Below are 21,094 nucleotides of genomic sequence, written 5' to 3' on the forward strand. Positions count from 1 at the left end.
AAAAAAAAAAAAAAAAAAAAAAAAAAAATGACACTGTACGTTCTCTACGCATTGCCACCCCCCCACCCCTTGAACTTCTTGTATTTTGAGGGATGTATATTTTTGTGGGTATGTGTATGCATGACACAAAATGAAAAGTTCTTCTGTTAATCCTCTGAATCCCAAACTACAACATGCTACAAGAAAGACATTGTGAGGTCCATGTTATCAGCTAACTGGATCCCTGTTTAAGCTCAGGGGTCATGAGTCTTTAGAAATGCTATGCTGCTGTCACTTAACTCTTCTCCATGTTTGACAGGGCATGAGGGATTGGCAGAGAAACAGAAGAGGGTACATGGCAATCCCCTCCAACCACACTTCCCCTGGCACTGCAGCATCTTGGTGGGGGTTAACAGAGAGGGAGGGCAGAGGGTGTACACGTGTGTGAGAGAGCATGGTAAAATCGGTGGGAACATTATTTTCTCAAATCTGGTATTTAAAAAGACACCAAGTCCTGGAATTGGATTCAGGCTTAGTCCTTAAGTTCCTTAATCAAAAGTTTAAAAACATTTGTCAAAACCAGAATCATAGACCTGGTTAGGAAATTTCAAGAGAAAAAGATCACTCAGGCCAACAATGGTAATTATAAAAAATATACAATCTTGAATATGGACCAGAAAGGGCTTTCATCAGAAGATGGCTTAAATTTGGATCAGAAAATCAGGATGTCAACCTTTGGAGCTTGGGGCTTCACAATACCAGACTTCTCTATACTAACTTACACACTCAATCAAATGCACATTCCCATTAAAAAGCCACATGACTGCAACACAAAGATGGGGAGGAGAGGGAGGTGAGAATGTGATGGCGACGGGTACAGCTTACTTTTTATTCTTGGGCGACGGCCAGTTGCGCTTGTCGCCGCGGTTACCACTGCCATTGCCAGGGCCCCCAGCTGTTCCCCTGGCCGCTCTGCCACCCCCTCCCCCTGTGTTTGGTTTCCGGTTCTGCCTCTCCATGCCGGGCCTCTGGCTTGAGAAACTGCGCTTGGCTGCTGCTGCTGCTGCTGCCGCCGCCGCTTCTTTGGACAGCTCTCCGTTTCCTCTGGGTCCACCCCCTCCACCATGATGGTAATGCCTGCCGCCACCCCCACACGGCCCTTCTCTCTCTCGCCTATCTGCAAAGTCGCTGCTTTCAGAAGCCGTCTCCCATTCCTCGTTGGCCTGGTCCGAGTTCTGGTTGGATAGGTCTGGAGATTTGGTTCCGATAGGGCTGCGTAGAGCCTCCTTGGACATGTGATGGTGATGCTGCTGGTAATGCTGCTGCGGTGCATGGTGATGGTTGTGGCCGCTGTGGTTATTATGAACGTTGTCATTATTATTATTGGCAGTACAGGAAGAGACAGATGTGACCCCACTCACACCTCCCATTTCATTCTGCTGCAAGTTAGACGAAATTGTATGGTGGATTGGGGGAATTTGCGGTGGCTGCTGCCCGCTGGCGTCGCGCTGCTCCCCGTTCATGCGTGCCGCATTCTCCCGCTCTTGTTTCAGGCGACGGAAGCGGGGGGGCTTGTCCTGTTGGTGCTGGGACCTGCCGTGGCGTCTCCTGCGCGGGGGCCTTTCGAAAGGTCGGGGGAGAAACCTGGAGCCTTCCAGGTGAGGATGGGAGGAGGGTCGAGCAGTTGGAGGGATTGCCGGCGGATTGGAATTGGGATTTGTGTTTGGAGGCTGCTGCTGTGTTGTTGATAGCGCTTGCTCGCTTTTCTCTGTCTTTTTATCAGCCTTGTTTTCTTTTGAAGACTGCATTGTTGCTTGCTGCAGATTAGAAGCAGGAGGGTGTTGATGCTGCTTCCTAGCAGTAGAGGAGGAAGAGGTTGCAGATTTGGGACCTTGCCCCCAACCGCTATTTGAGGAAGCAGAAGGGGGCTGTCTGCTGCCTGGCCCGCCTCTGTACAACCCCCCTCTCCCTCTACGGGACGGCACTCCTCTGGGTGTGAAGATCCTGCCCCCTGGTCCTCTTGAACTTGGCTGTGAGGTGGAGTGTTGGGTCGACGGCTGGCTTTCGCGTGTCGGCTGCTGGTTGGCAGTGCCAGTTCTGGTAGTCTTGCGTTCCTCCTTGTCGGAATGCGCCACGTCACTGGCTGCACTTTCAGAGCCGGTCTCGGAGCCCCTCTGCCGTCTGCGCTTGGGCACCTCCTCGTACTCCGAGCCCTCGCTTCTGGTCTCGCTGTGGTTACGGGCCCTGATCCCAGAGCTGGAAGAGTGATGAGGATGAGCTAGTCGGCCCCGTCCTCCATTTTCTCCTCTGTAGGAGTCTTGGTGGTAACCCCCACCCCCTCCTCTGTACTCCCGGCTGCCCCTGCCCCCAGCCCTACCTCGGCTGCCTCCGTAGGTGCCCCGGAAACCTCTGCCTCGGCCATAGAACTCCCCGCTGCCTCTCCCCCTGCTGCCTCGGTTGCCTTTGGCAGAGTTGGAATAGCTTCCCCTGTCGTAAGAGCGCTCCCTCTCTCTGTCCCGCTCTCGGCGGGTCACAGAAGCAAAACCCCCTTCTCCATCCTTTACAGACTTCCCCGGGCGGTCTTTGACCACACTGCTGTTTTTAGTTATCTGATGATCCCTATCTTTGGAAGACGGAGCGTTACTTATAGTAGCAGCAGTGGTAGTGGAACTGGTAGTAGAAGCATCAGCAGATGCAATGGTAGAAGAATCAGGGGCTGCAGATTTGGGCTGCTGCTGAGAGTTCGACTGTGACGATGCTTGCTCCTGTTGATGCTCTGCTTTCTCTTTCAAAGCCCCTTTCTCCTCTGATGCTGCCTCTCCCCCTCCTCCCTCTCTCTCCCTCTTCATTTCCTTCACGATGGGACGCTTGATCGGCCCTGCCCGCTTGCTGCCCTGGCTGTGAAGGTGCTTATCTCCTCCAGAGGTTACCCGGTTAGTTTCATCGACTGCACTACTCCCACCACCTCCTCCCCCTCCACCTCTCCTACTGCTGTTAGCTGAGGTGCCAGGCCGCGGGCCCCAGTGGGTCTCAGTTTTATGCTCACGGCCGCGCTGTGGCTTGTGGGCGTGCGAGTGATGGGAGGTGGTGGTGCCAGGAGCAGCACCTTTATCAGACCTCCTGCCTCCCAGTTCCTCTGGATGCCTGGAAACAGCACTGGCCTCATCCCGGGAGGACGATGAAGAAGAGTCTGCTTTCTTTCCTGCTGCAGTTTCGCGACCACTCTCGGGCTTTCGGACCTCTGTGTTTTTTTCCCTCGAAGAGGAAACAGCAGCAGCAGATACCCCAGCAGCAGCAACCCCAGCAGAGGATGCTGATGAAGTTAAGGACGCAGATACAGACAGTGAAGCAGAGGACTGGGAAGGAACTGCAGCTACTGCTGATTGCTGCGGATGCTGCTGAATTATTATTTGGTGCTGCTGAACTTTATGTTGATCTGGGATCAAATCCAGAATACGTCCACCACCGCTGCTTCTGACATTCTCTGAGCTCTGCGGGAGAGTTGCTGTACCCCAGAGGTTTGGCTGCGTGTTCCCACCCCTGGAACTTTCCTCGTGGGAGTAGCGGTGCACCCTTTGAGGGCCTCTCCCTCCACCCCCGTTTTCGGGGAAAGGCTGGTAGCTGCGGCCTCCCAGGTAGGATTGGTGGTGGGGGTGTGGGGGGTGTTGGTGGCGATGGTGGTGTGGGTGCTGGGAAGTAGCAGTGTTAGGAGGAGGGGCAGCAGTCGGAGATGGGGGAGGCATGCCCCCATCGCGCAGGCTGACTGGAGGAGTGTCACTCCTGAAAAAAATGAAAAGAAATAAGGATTTGATTTTGAACTGTCGATGCTGTTATGATGTTGATGGTTTAGGGTTTTGAAGTATTTTTTTTTCTTATGCTAAACAAAAAACTCTTGTGCCCTGCAAATGCTAGTCTCCACCAGTGTGTGTGAGCGGAGCAGAGCGCACCAATTTTATATGGAGCAGCGTGGGATAGTTGCTGGAGCGGAGCATGGATCGGATATTACCGTTCTTCCACACCACTCAGAACTACTGAGCAGTTTTATTTTAATTAAATACATGTTTGGCCATGGAGTTTGCACAAAAGTTTTTTAAAACTTTATGCCCCCATACAGCACTGTGAACACGGTTTATATTTTCTGCACTCTGCAGAATAGTTCATACAGTGCAGGGTGGTCTGGAAGCCTCGCTATGAGATATTCAGATACAAACAAGCCCAGTAAAGCCGATTTGATACGAAACATATACAAAAGTTCAAAATAGGCGAATACACAACATTAAAAAAACCTGTTATTACAAGATATTTCCTGACTTGCACTATTTTTAATTTTACGCATTTTTTTCAGTATCAATTAATGATAAAGCGTTTAAAAATTGAATTAGATAAAACTTAATGTAGGCTTTTTTCTTTGCTGCTCATAGCTGGGAATTTTTTTATTTATTTTTTTACTTGGGTAAAACTATGCGAATATAAATTTTAGAAGATTCAATGGTATTCGTTTATGAATGTACATTAAATCTTGACAACAAACTGGGGGGGGGGGGGGGGGGGGGGGGGGGGGGGGGGGGGGGGGGGTGTGTGTGTGTGTGGAAGAAACCAGAGCAGAAGATATTATGAGCGGTGAGAAGAATTCTGTCACTACTCCGCTCACATTCTCTGGTCTCCACAGAGCCTGGTTCCCTTCCCTGGATCCTGCTCCCATCTGCCAACTTACACTGTTGCTCTACAAAGAGTGAAGCTGCAGTTCTCACTAGACTTACTGAAGCTGCAGTTCTCACTAGACTTACTACACATAATAGGTTGAATAGCTTTTACTGGTCCACTTGAGCTGGAATGACAATGTTACACAGAACAACAATGAACCAGGTGTTAAATGCAATTAAAATAATTATTTGAATGTAATGTATTCTTACCTGAGCACTTTGTCATCATCCTCATGTCTCAGAGGAGACCCCAGGGGGCGACACTCACTCGGCGCACCAAACACATCGGCCCCCCAGGCCAATTTTGGGTCCATGGGGGGAGTCCCGCGCTCCCGGAGCATAGAGGGGTGTCTGTCAAAGGGTTCGGAGCCCGAGCCACCACTGTCCGAACGTTCTCGACCCATCAGACCTAGAGAGAGAAGTGGAAGAGACTTTATAAACACAAAACAAAAGTCAACCATTTACTTTTTTAAAGTTGCCAGAAAAAGTAGCCTTTTGGGGAGTTCAAGATTAGCGGCAGGGATCTGTGAAACCAGTCGAGAGTAACACATTGGTGTGTATTTATAAATTACAACCTTTACTAGTGACACTTTTTGTTTCATTGCTCTGCTTCCTACCAGAGGGGTGCATGTTGCCCTGGAAGTAGTCCATAGGAGGCGGGCGTCCCTGCATCATTCGAGGGTCCATGAAGGGTGGGATCATCACCCAGCGCGGGTCGAAGTTCATGTGTGCCATGGGCGGGGGCCTGCCAATTGATCCGGGGGGGTACATGGGCTGTTTGGGGGCTCCCTGTGGGGGTGCAGGGAGAGGCATGCCTGCCCCGGGACCCCCCTGCTGCTGTGCACCCTGCGGGGGCAGGGATGGGGGTGGAGGAGGAAGCTGGCTCTGTGCCACCTGGCTGTGCTGCTGCCATTGTTGCTGCTGTTTGAGGAGCTGCTCCTGAAAGATGAAAGAATAAATAAATAGATTCAGTAACATAGTGCACACCACTTAACACTAACAGGGTTATTTTCAACATTCGCTTAGCTAATGTCCAACAACTGACATACTTATGACTATTTAAAAGTGCACATATACTGTAGATAAACCCAATTTAGTTATGCAAATTTAGCAGCACGTGCATTACAGCAGTGGAAAAGAACAAGCTGCGTTAACATCTCCCATTTTGCTAGTTATGACACTGCACAGTAAGTAGAATACTGTATGTAGAGTAATTTAACAAACTCAATTACAGTCAAATTGTATTTTCCAACAAAAAAATCCCTTAAAATATTTGCAAAACCAAATTGTGGCATGTGCAGGTTACAGCAAAGCATGAATGAACCCAAAAAATCCCCCTGCAATGGAAACTTGCCTGCTGCTGCCTCTGGAATCGCGGCGGGAGGGATTTCTGATATTTGGAGTAGCCCTGTGTCGAGACTGGCTGCCGAGCTTGTGACATTGTCTCGACCTTTGAACCTTCCACGCTCCTGGGGATGCCCGGCTCCTCCTTCGTCATCTCTGCTGGCTCTGAAGGGACAGGGGGTGCCGGCTGTGATTCGGCTAGAATGAGGGGAGACATTCAGTCACCTGTGCTGTCGTGGGTCGATTCACTAAGCAAACTTACTGTAAAGAAATCTGTCATTTTAAAAGAAACAAATTCCTTGTTTCCACTGACCAAATACTGGAAATATAGCCACAGAAACACCAAACCTAATAAATATGGAATCATACCATGACCTGCACATTTTACCAATGAAACATACAGTTTTAGCCCCACTTACAAGGAGAGACCTTTTCAAATAACATTTATTAAATTAGTAACAGGGATAAAGTACCAGGATTAGATTCAAAGCTGCTGCTGCTGCTGGCCCTCTGCCTGTGATTAGAGCTGACCACTCCAGCAGGTGGCGTTTCTTCCCCCTCCCTCTCGCTCTCCGAGGCTGGGGGGACAGGACTGGGGGTGTTGGCTGTACTGCCTCCTTCCCCCGCCTCCTCACTCCCAGCACAGGACACCCTCTCTGGTCGCTGTACTGGCTGCTGCGGCTGCGGCTGCTTGTCCCCAAACTTCTCATCCAGCCTTTTCAGCTTCTCTGCGCAGGCGGCTCTGCGCTCCTCCTGCATGCGCCGTTCCTCCTCCTCCCTGCGACGGCGCGCCCTCTCCACGGCAACAGAGATCTCCGTGGAGGACTGCTTCCTGCGCTGGCGCCAGGTCTCATCTTCATCCTCACCTCCTGTTCCTGGAGCCCCCGCTGAGGGTGATGAACCCGGTGCCACCCCCGCTGTAGAGCCCCCTGAGGCGGGGAGAGGGGCCGCCACTGCCTGGCCTGGCACAGGGACAGGGGTGGACACTGCTTGCGAAGTGGACCTCTCCTAAAAAAAAAAAATAAAAACTGCACTGAACCATTCACTATATGAACAATTTAAGCGACAATATGTGAAAAACCATAATTTCAGCTACTTTGAGGAAATTAAATACAAATGCAGAAAAAGTTGCCTGGTGTTACGTGGGCTTTATAGATTCCATGAACAAATTGGAGAGTCAGTTTATTTTTCTGCAATAGCAAATCTGTCTCCTTTAGGCAACTTTTTCTGCTAGCAACTAATTTTTACCCCCACAGGTTTAAGAGAAGCATACAGCAACATGTAACATACTGGTGAAGAATGATCACAAACACCTGAAAGCTGTAATCAAAGCAAAAGGAGAACACAGGGGTATCAATACCTTTGTCATGAACAAACAATTAATGAAAACTTTAAATTACTTTGAAGATGATTTGTTTTGTTAAATTACTAGAAACTGTGCATCTTGCTTTTTGTTGTATTAAAAGCGTTCTAAATAACTGAAGCTTACTAAATGTTTGTCCTTAATCTGTTACCTGTGGTATAATAAAGCACAGGATGCTAACAGTTTTGTCTGTGACCATCTAGGTACATTGTTAATCTTTTTCTACTACAGCCATCACATCTTGGTTAAAAACACCAATGTGTCCTAAATAGAGCTCTCAAAACACGTCTAATCTTGAAGTACAGCCAGTACACCAGAGTGTAACCATCAACCTGTCCCCTGGCAACATTGCACCCAGTGGATGGAAGAAATGGATCAGTGAGAATATCAGACATCACCTAGGAGAGGGTTACACTCTGGAGCTGCACTGAGGCCACACAGAGTTATAAAGTACATTTATGTCTTTACATCATAAAATACGAGGCAGCTTTCAGGTAACTTGTCAAGCAATTGACAAGCCCAGACCACAACGTGACCAGACTTTCTGCATCTGGAAATGGTCATCGTAATCACCCAAATGCAGGTCATATTATAACTTGGAACCCTACATGACATGCCACTAAATTCTACTTCAGTCAGAAGAATTTCTTTATTTAAATCTGAAAAGTGGGCTCAAATTTTGGTTAGTGCAATAGTGGTTTTGCATTAGAAATTATGGGAAGGTGTTTGAGTTCTGGATTATTTCTACATGTGTGGACATTTGCCTAGGAGCTAGGAAAACATTCTGCAGGCTGCATCACAATGGAAACCAACCATAACTATGTAATTATTTATTTTTGTATTAAAAGTTGTCATTTTTAAAGCAGCCCGATTAATAAAAATGCAGTACAAAACAAAAATAGATTTTTAAAATGTATTTAAGTGTGTCCTAACTCTACAGTGACAACATATTTGGCAGTCTTTTTTAGTTCTTTATTTATAAACCGGGTTTGGCACAGGTCAATTATCAAAAAAATCAGCTGTATTGAGAACAAAGAGGTGCAGCAATTATGGTACACAGTCAATCTGACGCTTAAAACATGCCAAACAAAAAACTATTCTGGTGAAATTCAAAATCTCTCCAAATTTTTCAGCGAAGTGAAAACAGATTTTGTACAAACACAACGCAACTGTTTGAGTAGGGTTAGACTGTGCCTCCAGTTGGTTTTTCTTTTGTGAAATAGGATCCTAAAACACATTCACTAGAAAACTTCAACAATGCAGAACATTTAAACCCTACTAGGGTTAATTCAGTGAGGGGATGACAACTTCCCTATTAAAATAAAAATGTATGAAGCGTATGTGTTTTGGTAAAAATACTTTTATTAAACAATAAAAAAAATTTCAATTGAAATTGACATTTAAATTATTTTTATTATTTTTTTTGCAGGTTTCTTGCAGAATTTAGGTTAAGCAAAACGTCGAATTTGGCAGCGCTCCTGATGAATTAGGTCTGGTGTAAATTAGAGGTAGGAATGGAACCCTGCCTGCATAAGAATATGGGGGGGGGAGCAGGGAGATGGGCAACCATTAAACAAAAGGATCAATCTAGAAACCACATTTCTTAAAACGGAATTTTAAAATCGTGTCCCAGGATCACATGACCACGTGCAAACGCATCTGCATTTACAGTTTTACCCATGGCATTTTACACTGATGTTTCTACCTACCTGTGGAACGCTGTGTGTGGGCGGAACTTGTCTGTAGTACCCATGCGGCCCCTGGACAGTCAGAGGGCCATGAGGGGGCGGAGACTGCTGCTCATGGGGAGGGGCTACACCTGCCCTGCGACCCTAGTGGAAGAGGAAAAAAGTCAACAAGCTGTACTTCTGGTTTACTAACTACAACACTTTCAAAAAAGGCTTTAACTTTTACCTTACTTTTGCTGCATCCAGTTAGGACTCTAAAGCATGATAATTGTTAACTTTTACATATAAAAATAAAACAAAATAGAAAATCCTTCAATGGTTCTGGGTTACTTTTCACCAGGTCTTCCTCATGTGTGGTGAAAGTTATCACAAGCAGGTTTGTTGTAATCCTACACAGGCTACAAACATTGGTTAGTCGGTAGGAGATTTTTTTTTTTTAACTCTTAAGTACAAGTTAAAGTTTTCTGGTTTCCACAATAAACTGTACTGTTTATTACACAAGACTAGCTTTTATTTACTTAATGCTTTCACCAAGATAAAAAGATAGTAGTGGTGGGACCAACCAAGACCTAGCTTTGCTGTAATATGAGTGTTCACTGCTTCTCCTTAGCCAGGTAATCTGGATTTCCTATTGGCCCAGTTTTGATGGCTGAAGAGTAATGCTGGATCCAGGGATTAACCAAAGGGCATCCTCCTAGCGCCTCAGCACGGCAACTGTCAAATCAGATCCAGTTGCTACTTCTCTCTACCTCCTCGGATACAGCCTTCACTATACGGTGCAATTGTTGTCTACTGAAACCAATAACTCTGAGAAGCTGGGTCACACTCTACCCTTGCTGTTCCAGCAATGGCTAACTTGGCATACTGGATTGTCTTTCTCTATTATGCCTCATCCACAGAATCCTCCAACGGCATCATTAGACTGACCTCAGGACAATGTCAGGTCGAAGGGTAGCTGTTGAAATTTCGGGTGAAAAAATAAGGTGCAGGCCAACATATGCCTGCATTCTCCGATCTCTAGCAGCCATCAATTGTCCCATGCAACTTAGTCTGAATAGCCTTTTCTGTTGGTTGCGAGATGTTGATCTTATTATGCCATTCTTCCAGTGCTAATACCAAGCATCGCAGCACCTGGTCAAGATACCAAGTGAAGGGAGCCTGGCTCAGAACCACCTTATATCCTGCAAGAATGTACTTCAGGGTAGCTGGTGATGAACACAAGGGACAAGACTAGGAAGCTGATCCTCCTCTGTTCCATTGTCCTCAAGTCTCGCCAGCCAATCTTACACTGTTTCACATTCTCCCTGCTTAGCCTGGGACACTACCTTGACACGCCTCATCATCTTCTCCTGCTACTGCATATCAGTAACTACCAACTTTATACCAACTATAAAACCCACATATTTTTAATTGAAGAACCGCTTGGTGAACAACGTGCTATGTTGTGCTTTTGGTCTTGTATTACGATACATACCTCTATTACAATATGATATATCATGTAAAGAAAGTATCCCGATTCATTGACACACTCCCTAGGTTACCTGGTAGTCGCTGGCATGTCCCCTGTTTACCCCACCTCCCCCCTGCCTGTGCTGCTGGGGTGCGGGGGTCTGCTCCCCCGTCTCGTCTCCCCAGGCAGGCTTGGCCTGGGGTGGCTCTTCGCATGGGGTGCCCCTGCGGCTGTTCCCCCCGCTGTCGGAGCTGCGAGAACGCTGGCGCTCCCTGAGATGAAAACAAAAATAGAAAACTTGTCAGAAGGAGGAGTGTGTGTGTGTGTGTGTGTGAATAAATACAGTTTAATGTCCTCTGAAGACTTAATCATCTAATGTTGGTAACAACACAGGTAACCCTTTCCATCTTTTCAGTAGAACAGCTTTTGCTCCAAATCTGCAGCTGAATTCATTCCACAACAAAGGTACCAGGATGCAGCAGTGTATCTAGTGTTGTAATTCAAAAGCCCATCACAATGAAAGCAGTCCCATATTAATGCTAATGAAGCTGTTTCTCACCAGTTTGCATTACTACTGTCTCCTTTCTCCTCCATCTCTTCCTCCCCCTCATCATCGCTGAATTTCAGCTTGGCCGAGTAATCAATCTCCTCGTGAGCTCCTGCAGCACACACACAGAGGGGTTACATTCTGTTTAATCCACAAAACAGTTTAACTATTGGAATCAGGCTTGTTTCAAACAAAAATAAATCATTATGAATGTCTATAACCAAGTCCTAAAACCCAAGAAGCAAGTCTTTGTTTAAAAAAATTAGATGACTGCATCTTTTAGCCTAAATACTGAATATGACACTAATAGACTTAGTATATCTTTCTAAACTTAAGACAAAAACAACTGATCTCAAAAAATGATCTAGAAAAGTTAAATGGTTTCCACCAAGGGCCCTTCCAATCCCAACTCCCACCCCCTTCTATAACAAGCAGTCCTGCCAGGTCTCCACACCTCGGCCTTTATAAAAGCGCCCCCTAATAAAAGCAAAGCAAAGTGTAATAAACCGTACTAAAAGCATGGTAAAATTTCCACAGTAAAAGCACAGATGTGTAATAAAGACAGTGAAAGCAGGGTAAAGCACAGGTAAGCATTGTACAGAATAAAGAGGCATGGTAAAGCATATTAATAAACAATACAAACTCTGGTAAACACATAGTACAAGAGTGGCCGATCCTGGTCTTGAACAGCCACAATCCTGCAGGTTTTGTGGGTCTCTAAATCCTGAATGACCAAAGACCTGGGAAACATGCTAGTGTTGACCAATTAAGAAAACAACTGGTTCAATTAAGTAATTGAGAACTTGAGTGAAACAAAAACCAGAAGACCCTGTGGCTCTCCAGGACCAGGACTGACCACCCCTGGCATAGTATAACAATGAGAAAAACACGGTAAGCTTTTATAAGGGCCTTGCCTGCCCAGCCATCATCCATGTCGTGGTCCAGCTCATCCAGTTCCTTCAAGTCGTCCTGTTTGAGGATGGAGGGACGCTTGACCACCTCCGAGGCCCGCGAGGGATGCTGGGACTGCCTGGGACCTCCCCCTCTATCTGGCACACGAGCAAACCTGCAGGGGGGTGAGCACAGAGAGAGTCAGGACAGCATGCCAGCGGCTTCATAAACAGACCAGGGGGGAGAGTGAGGACAACATGCCAGTGGAAGACAGACATTACAACCTGCTGTAAGGGCATGCAGACGGAAGAAAGTCTGCAAGCAAGTACACACAGACAAGGAAAATGAGAGCCTGCATCAATGACTGCAGACACCTTCATTATAAGGAGGGAAGAGAGCGCCTCCATCAGAACAAGCCAGGAACTTCATTCACACACTAACATGCCTACAACTTTTACATTCTATTAGTGGTACCTGCATCACAACAACATGTCATTAGCTTTACACACACACACAGCCTTCAGTTTTACAAGGTGAACCGTTTCATTTTTATATCGCAGGGTATAATCCTGACCTGGGTGCTTCTCCCGGTGGGGGGTATCTGTAGGGTCCCTGGGGCCCATATGGGGGAGGGAAAGGCAAGTAGGGGGGGTACATCTGAAAAAACAAACCAAACAAAAAATTAGAGCACGCATTAATAAAGCAAATATAAAATATAAACAAATATTTTTCAAATGTTTTACTATGATGTCAGCACATCACAGAATGGCTGGTACAAACAGAGTTACAAATTATGTTATGTAGCTTAGTAGAGGCAAAGCTTGATCATAAGATCAGAACTTGTCTGAATCCAGGAGCCTGTTTAAACATATTACAATGTACCACATACTTTGACCATTACCTTGGTACTTAACAAGTCTGGTTCAACCCGTTAAACCATTAATTTCAGACCCATATAAACCAGCTATGTTAGAGACTACTGCCGCAAATCAGCCTTTCCTGGGGAATTCATCTATGCAGTAATTACATCTTATGTTGTACTATTAAATATGCCTACATGAAACCTAATAATATTTAATATAGCATTTAAATTATTATATTGTGCATTTTTAAAAAATTTTAAATCCTGGTTTCAGAATAAAAAAAGGTTTAATACATTTTGCACATTCAAACTATTTTATTTGTAATATTTAAGTCATTCAACTATACTGCATACATAAACAAGTAATACATTCCATTAAAAACAAATGTTATTATATCTAATTCAGCAGTGGAGTACACTTTCATTTAACAAACCTGTTGGGGTCCAAGCCTTTTGTTTGTTATATTGAGGGATTGGTTAGAGAAAGGGCGACCAAAACATACTGTTGGAATCAATTAATGAGACGAGATTGTGAATAAAAGTAGAATTACATGTACCCGTTTGTCTCATATGCGGTATTCTGCCTTTGCTTTACCCTATTAGTCAAATAATTAAAACGCAGTAGAAAAAGCAAAAATCCCAAATTGAAGCTGGACTTTTATTCAAAATCAATCTGACATATTCCTGAGTTACTATTTTTCAACTTTAAAACACCGTTACATATAATGGCTTTGATAACTTTTTAAAAATGAACGAATATTCGAATCTTGAATGAATAAACCTGCTGCTACATGATCTAGATAAGAACGAAAAATTGTTTATAATTAAATAGCTGGTGATGTGTTGAAGTTGAAAAAGCCTTTTGATACCTTGTGTTCTAAACTGGAGCACTGCAATTCGGCTCGGAGACCGGCCTTTTTTTAAAAACTTATTTTCGGTTTTAAACCTGTTAAACTGGTTTAAGTGGAACGTTGCAACCCACCCACTCTATTTTCCATAAATTGTACTTGTTATATTAACACAATAGTGAATGTGCATTCATAAAGAGCTGCCCCCACAAAACCCTGGCTTAATTTGTGTAACAACTACAGCACTCCATGAACATTCAATTACTATCCCCTCTCTGTAACTATACATATATCTATAAACACAAACATTGACACATATGCAAACAAGGCAATTATAGATTACTGATTTGCTGCAGTATTAAGGCTAGTTCATATCTAAAGACAGACGTACAGCTATGGCCAAAAGTTTTGCATCACCCTATAAAATGAACTAATTTTGCCTCATAAAGTCGAATGAAACCTGATGAATAGTTACGTTAACATATTGAATTACATACTGCTTTTTAGTTTTCCATATACTTAATGAAACACTGACAAATTGAAAAACATGACATTTGAAATCTAACATGAAATACTGCAGTACTATTAAGTCTTACAGTAGACTTGCAATATTTTGTAGTTTCTTTGATTACATGACTAAATAAAACATCTAAAAATTATGTTTAGTTCTTTTTTATTATGTCTTAATTCTAGATGATGCAAAGCATCCAACTGGTAAAGAAAAAATGTCTCAGCCCAGTCTCCTCTGGGTCAATTGCCAGACTCAAGACTAGAGAGACTAGCTATCACCCTCAGCAACGGCTGCATGATTGAAGCAGGAACCAGCCTTGTTTGTTATTCAGCATCGAGGACACTTACGAAAGGAGGCATGATGCCTCGGTAGGCCGTGAACTGAGGCGGGACTCCATGCTGTGGTGGCAGAGGCAGTGCCAGGCCTGCAGTGGCAGCTGGGGTGGGTGTTGGGGGGTTGTTTCTGGAGTGGTGCTGTTGCTGCTCAGGGCCTCTCTGCACAGGGACACCGGGCTGCCCCCCCTCCACCACCATCTCCCCTCCCACCCCAGCACACAGCTCCCCCCCCTCTCCGGGTGTGACCGAGCTCAGCGCACGACCACCACCCTCCCGCCAGCTCGTCACGTCTGAGAGACAGAGAGAGGACAGAGCGAGTCAGGGAACAACTAAGCCAACCCTGAAAAACAGCATATACTAAATATCATTATTAGTTCCAAGACTAACTCCTACTCCAGAGACATACAATACTATCACCAATATAAAAGTGTGAATGGCTATATTAGAGGGTGCAGGTATGTGTGGAAATAAATCCTCCATCAGTGTTATCTGGCTTTCCAGGGCTGAATTATTATTAAAAGGCAGGTTTTAAAGCAAACATATTAGCTTCAAACTGGTGGTTGCAGCAGATATAAAACGAAACAAGGTGTACTTTTGTATGCACACACATATGAATACACACACACACATATATATAAAAATTCTTTTTTTTTTTTTTTGCGCCGTGGCACTCACTCTGGGGGCGGAGGCTTGGTCCTGGCCCATACGACAGATCTGCAATGTCCTGTTCTCTGCCAGCTTTGTCCTGGTCTCCAGCCGCCTGCAGGGTGGGAAATTCCTCGCGAGAGAATGGCGATGGTTGGCTTGATCCCTTTCCACCTGAGACATGTACAGAAAGCACTGTGGTTTACAAGCAGCTCAGGAAACATCACAACTATGACCATGACCAATAACTAAATATAACATTAGGACTGCCAGTATCATGAAAAAGTAAACTACCAAAATTATAAAAGGTAAATTACGCTAATTATGCTCCTTGGTAAGAGTCAGTTTATAAATATCGGGACACTTTTGCTGGGTATGTTCTCATGTGAAATACCATTTACTCGATGGTTAAATTCGACTCATAACCTTGGTGCACTAAAGGACTGATTTGCAAGAGTGAGTTATCTATATTACATCTGGGATGCAGCAGGAACAAACTGCTGTACCACATACTGGCCCTAATTAGAGACTGACCCATAAGCAGCTGTCTAGATCTATGAAAAACGTTGCAGGACAGATGACTACAACACTCACATTAACGCAACCACAAAGTGTTTTTGGTCAAGTACCATGACACACTGTATCGAAGTGGCACATGAAGAAACCGTGACCAGACACTCACCATCTCCTTGTGCTCCATGTATAACATTGGCCTGCGCCCAGGATTTTGCTACGCCTGCCGCTGCTGAAGAAACCGGATTCTGAAAAGAAGAAAAAAAAAATTTAAATGGCATTGCACTAACAGATCCATTTCAACCTCACACAGTGTGCTCGCAGAAAATACAGTTGTTTGTGTTACAACAAAATTAGTCAGCCTTGTGAGTTTTCTTAAACAAAAAGCAAAATGCAAACTGTATGATTGGAAAGTGGTTTGAAAAGAGTTGTTTTCAGATCCATTTTTTGTGCAATTTGAATTAAATCAATTTTAGAGTACTTAGACATTTTAGCTGATTATATAAAAGGGTATCATCTTTTTGTTTAATACAGGGAGAGAAATAGGACTTCTATTTCATAGCAATTTGACCCATTCCATGTTTTAAAATGTGCTTGATTAGCCAAAGTATCAGCAACAAGTTCAGGTGTTTTATTAAAAAAAAAAAAAAAAAAAACAGTAAAAACAAGAATGGATCAAACCGCTGCGCAATGGGAGTCTTCGTTCCATTCCTGATGTACATGGACCAGCAAAGACATACACATATTACAGTTAATTGATTAAAAACCATAATGCTTTAGACCAGGTACTCAGAAACCCTAGGCAAGATACATCAAGGCTTTAAAAATAAATAAATAAATAAATAAATTGAAAGAGATGGATGGATGTAATGAATTTGCATCTCAGCCCAATGAACTGAATGGAAAGGCAAAGGATGGACACAAACCTGCAGACCATATGGTTCACAGACATATGTCTTGCCATTCAACTAAAGAACAAGCTCAGTGGTCGAGAGGTCAGTACATGTCCTATGCTGATGCCGATTGTATTTACTCATCAGCCACGAGGAGGAGATTCATTACAATGTCCTCCACGGACACAGACGCGCCGATGGAAAGTTGAGTGCTTACCTCGGGTGCCGGGGATGGTTTCGGCTGGTTCAACGCAGGCGTCTGTGAAGCCGGAGGCAGCTGCAATTCCGGCTGCTGTACTGACGATGCATCGGTACTACAGGGAGGAAGAAAGAGAGAAAAACCCTGGTTAATGTGGAAATCAAGGTCCAATCAGCACATGATTTACTCATTTATAGGCAGGTTTAGATTAAGGGATTTTTTTTCGAATTGATCAACGGACAATTGCAAAGTAGATCGCTGGTGTACATAGACATACACACACACACTATGGAGGGTGCTGAATGAATATGTAAAAGTACAGTAGTATACTGCAATACGTAGTGTTTACGGTCTTTTTCTAAAGGACAGCACTGCAAACCGCATAGCTTGCACAGTTCAAGGTAACAAGCACTTTTAAACTTCAAATTGTGTTTTTTTGGGCCCGATTAGCGATTTTCCACAGCTATAAATGGGAGCTACTGATTCCGATACAGAATTTTTCTTCAGTTAATACAATTGTAAACCATCACTTTATATAAGCCTAAAATCAGATTTTACTTATATTAATTTTGACAGATGATACATTACGCCACTTGTGAATTGAGCAAAACACTGCTAAATCAATAGCATGTGACATGAACTTAAAAATGCATAATATCCATTCACTGCTGGATGGAATCACTAAACACTAGTATCAGAGGTTGCACTACACTAAAACCTGCATTTTATAACTCTGTGTTTAAGCTTGACATTTTTACAAACTGCACTGCACTACTCATATTGCACTTCTGTTTAGACACGAAGTACAGCACTTACTAGGGGTCAGCCGATTCATCAACGCACACGGTGAACCGTGATATTTTTCTTGACTGTACGATTTTATAGTGAATCCTGTATCAATACATATATATTTTATATATATATATTTTTAGTAAATTTTGATCTGCTAAGAAACACGCGCATGCATTAGTGTCTATACTGATAATGAGGTAATATTTATTAACACGTACTCTAGCAGCTTTGTCAAGTCCGTCAGCAGCAGAGTGAAACAGAAGCTGAGCGTAGGCATGTTATTAATGTTGATAAAATCTTCAAGGCAACGTTGAAATTCAACCTGTTCAGTGCATCAGGTCTAACTGATTTTCACACAAGCTGTTTACTTTACACGCGCCATTTGAAAGTAATTTTATTCACAATAAAATAGGTTTAAAAGCCACTGCATATCAAAACACTCAGTACTGCATTTCAAGCCTGCCCCACTCCTTGATCGCTGTATATCACATCTCTTCATAGTCGTGCATACTGACAAATCATCTCCTGATCACTCGATTTATCACCAAACTCCTCAATAATGCGATCCGTCATTATTTTATTACTGTAACATATCAAAAAGCTTGGCAAATGTCTGTGATATTTTTTGAGCGCCGGATGTGGAAGCAGCTATCTTGTTCGTTTATGTCCGTGTTATGTCTGTGGTGAAGGGACTATGTGTATTGTTCAGATCCGCCCCCCTTTTTTTTCAGCTTCTCTCTGCTTTTTCCGGAGAAAAAAAACAACTAGGGACCTGTGTATGATGTCTTTTTGATGATGCTGAACAGGGTCCGACATCGGACTGGAAACGAAAAACTTGTAAAGTCGGACCTGGTCCGACATAGGGCTGCAAAGGGTTAAAATCCAGTGTGGACTCGCCTCGTGTTCTTGGCAAGAGTCACCCTGTGTATAAAATGCGTAAGGCTCGAATTTGCATAGCTCCAGACTGGAGCTAAAACGGTTGCATTTCTGAAATTGTTTAGAGGTTAGGCGCATTGGCACCTGCAACACAAAAGCTGCCTCTCCCTTTAAAACCATGTGTCAATATTTATGAATACGCCAGACATCGGTTTGTAAGGGGAAAACACTCATTTAATAAACTGAAGAGCGAGAAGGAAGATAACGAATACACTAATAACAATTTCACCGAATGCAAATGCTTTTAAGCATAGATAGGTGCCTTAAATGAGCAGCATTAAAAACTACAGGCAAGCCTGTATTAATGACCACTCTGATGAATCTCCACTAGTTAAATCCCCTCGCTAGTCAGACCACACTTTCCTCTTAATACCACTAACATACAGACAAATATCTGATAGGCAACAACAAATTGTAGTATCCAAAACTACTCTTCGCAAAAGCTTTCAAATACAACTGAAAACACATACAGTCACCTCCAAAATTATTGGTAAAGATGAGCAAAAAAGGCTGTATAAAATAAACAGGTAATGAGCTATATTTTATGCTCAAAAATATGGGAAAACTATATTCTTTTATACTAATACAATTGCTCAGACAAAACATTTATTTAACAAGTAATTTTTTTTTCTCAAAGATAGATGTCAAAATTATTGGCACCCCTAAAGATTCTTGTAAATAAAATCAAACAAAATTAAATCTGCATTAACATTCTACTTTAAGTACATCTCAGTCTTAAGGAACTGTATTGTGGCCTTCCATGGCTTCCTGTTTCACTGGGTATAAAAATGAGGTAGCACACGTGTAACATTCATTTGTCATCTATTACCATGGGGAAAAGCAAAGTATCTCACAAATGAAACGAGACAAATGGTTGTTGACCTTCATAAATCAGACAATGGGTACAAAAAAACAGCTAAAAACCTAAATATACCACATATCACTAATAGGGCAATAACTAAGAAGTGCAAAACCAGTGGAACAGTGGTAAATCTGCCTGGTAGAGGACGGAAGTGCATCTCGCCCCCACGCACAGTGAGGAAGATGGTTCGGGAGGCAAAGAAGAATCCAAGGGCCACAGTTGGAGAATTACAGAATTTGGCTGAATCTTGGGGTCACCAAGTCTCCAAATCTACAATTAGATGCCACCCTCATGCCAATAGCCTATTTGGAAGGGTTGCCAGAAAAAAGCCTTTATTGAGAGTAACCAACAAATGTAAGCGCCTGGAGTTTGCTAAATGGCACTGGCACTTGGATTGTGCTATTGTCAGATGAGTTGAAAATAGAGCCCTTTGGCCACGCACACCAGCAGTGGGTTTGGTGTTGAAAGGATGCGTATGCAGAAAAGAACCTCATACCTACTGTAAAATATGCTGGTGGATCTTTGATGTTATGGGGCTGTTTTGCTTCCACTGGTCCTGGGGCCCTTGTTAAGGTCAACGGCATCATGAACTCTCTACCAAGTACCAGGACATTTTAGCCAAAAACCTGGTTGCCTCTGCCAGGAGCCTGAAACTTTGCCGCAAGTGGATCTTCCAGCAAGACAATGACCCCAAGCACACATCAAAATCCACAAAGAAATGCTTAATTGACCACAAAATCAACATTTTGCAATGACCATCTCAGTCTCCGGGCTTGAACCCTATTGAAAACCTGTGGTTTGAATTGAAGAGGGCAGTCCATAAGCACAGACCGAAGGATATCGAGGTTCTGGAAAGATTCTGTATGGAGGAATGGTCTAAGATCCCTTCCAATGTGTTCTCCAATCTCATTAAAAAAAATTACAGAAAAAGGCTCAGTGCCATTATCCTTGCAAGAGGAGGGTACAGAAAACAAGGGTGCCAATAATTGACAGTTAATCTTTTTGGAAATTAATTTATAATTTGAGAAATGTGTAATTTTGGTTGATTCCCTTGAATCATTAAAAGTACAATATATTCCACATGTTGGAAAATTACAATATAGCTCATTACCTGTGTATTTTACTGCCTTTTTTGCTCATTTTTATCAAGGGTGCTAATAATTTTGGAGGTGACTGTATATGACTGCATAGAATAGATGCATCAAGAAAGCATTATTAAATAACAAGAACCAAAAAAAGAAAACAATGTAGACTTAACAAAGCTTTCAAATACAAGTGAAGGTAATATAATATATACCTGAGGCTCGAAATAGGGCACCAAGAGATTCACTCATCAAGGAATGTTTTAACTGGGGCTTGCAGAACAAAAGTGGTCATATAAAATCAATCGATTGTTGCATCTCACCTCTTTGGGTCTGGCGTTTCCTGCTTGCTTGCCCATCCTGTTCCGTCTTTAGGTACTAGTGAAACGTTGGGGTCATTTCCTTTGTTCTCGGCTTTCAAACTTGGCAGGTTGGCTGGGGGCGGAATGCGCCGAGCTGAAGCAACTTTACCGAGACTCTGCAAGCCATGACGAGGGGCAACTGGGGAGAGCAGCGAGGGGTTAACAGATTAACAACGACCCTGACAATACCCATGCATAGCACTGAAAACCTGCGGCCAGTTTCACAAAGCACTGCTAGCTAGCAAGCCATCTTACTTTTACCTGTTTCAAAAAATTTTTTTTTTTTTTT

General features: G+C 43.6%; 1 protein-coding gene across 2 annotated transcripts in view; it reads right to left on the bottom strand.

Annotated features, from left to right (window-relative positions):
* prrc2a (proline-rich coiled-coil 2A) overlaps positions 1–21,094 on the bottom strand; it is a 41,277-nt gene that overhangs the window by 13,709 nt on the left and 6,474 nt on the right. For both annotated transcript variants that reach the window (XM_041225756.1, XM_041225757.1), the window contains exons 3-17: positions 20,767–20,944; positions 16,790–16,886; positions 15,849–15,927; positions 15,197–15,340; positions 14,534–14,811; positions 12,540–12,622; positions 11,989–12,140; positions 11,087–11,186; positions 10,619–10,799; positions 9,099–9,221; positions 6,500–7,034; positions 6,037–6,224; positions 5,300–5,621; positions 4,893–5,091; positions 865–3,759 (exon numbers count right to left, since the gene is read on the bottom strand). In XM_041225756.1, the coding sequence (XP_041081690.1) occupies positions 865–3,759; positions 4,893–5,091; positions 5,300–5,621; positions 6,037–6,224; positions 6,500–7,034; positions 9,099–9,221; positions 10,619–10,799; positions 11,087–11,186; positions 11,989–12,140; positions 12,540–12,622; positions 14,534–14,811; positions 15,197–15,340; positions 15,849–15,927; positions 16,790–16,886; positions 20,767–20,944 (5,554 nt within the window). The remainder of the gene's footprint in view (positions 1–864; positions 3,760–4,892; positions 5,092–5,299; positions 5,622–6,036; positions 6,225–6,499; positions 7,035–9,098; positions 9,222–10,618; positions 10,800–11,086; positions 11,187–11,988; positions 12,141–12,539; positions 12,623–14,533; positions 14,812–15,196; positions 15,341–15,848; positions 15,928–16,789; positions 16,887–20,766; positions 20,945–21,094) is intronic.

The sequence above is a fragment of the Polyodon spathula genome, chromosome 24, assembly GCF_017654505.1.
Source record: "Polyodon spathula isolate WHYD16114869_AA chromosome 24, ASM1765450v1, whole genome shotgun sequence".
Classification (NCBI taxonomy): Eukaryota; Metazoa; Chordata; class Actinopteri; order Acipenseriformes; family Polyodontidae; genus Polyodon; species Polyodon spathula.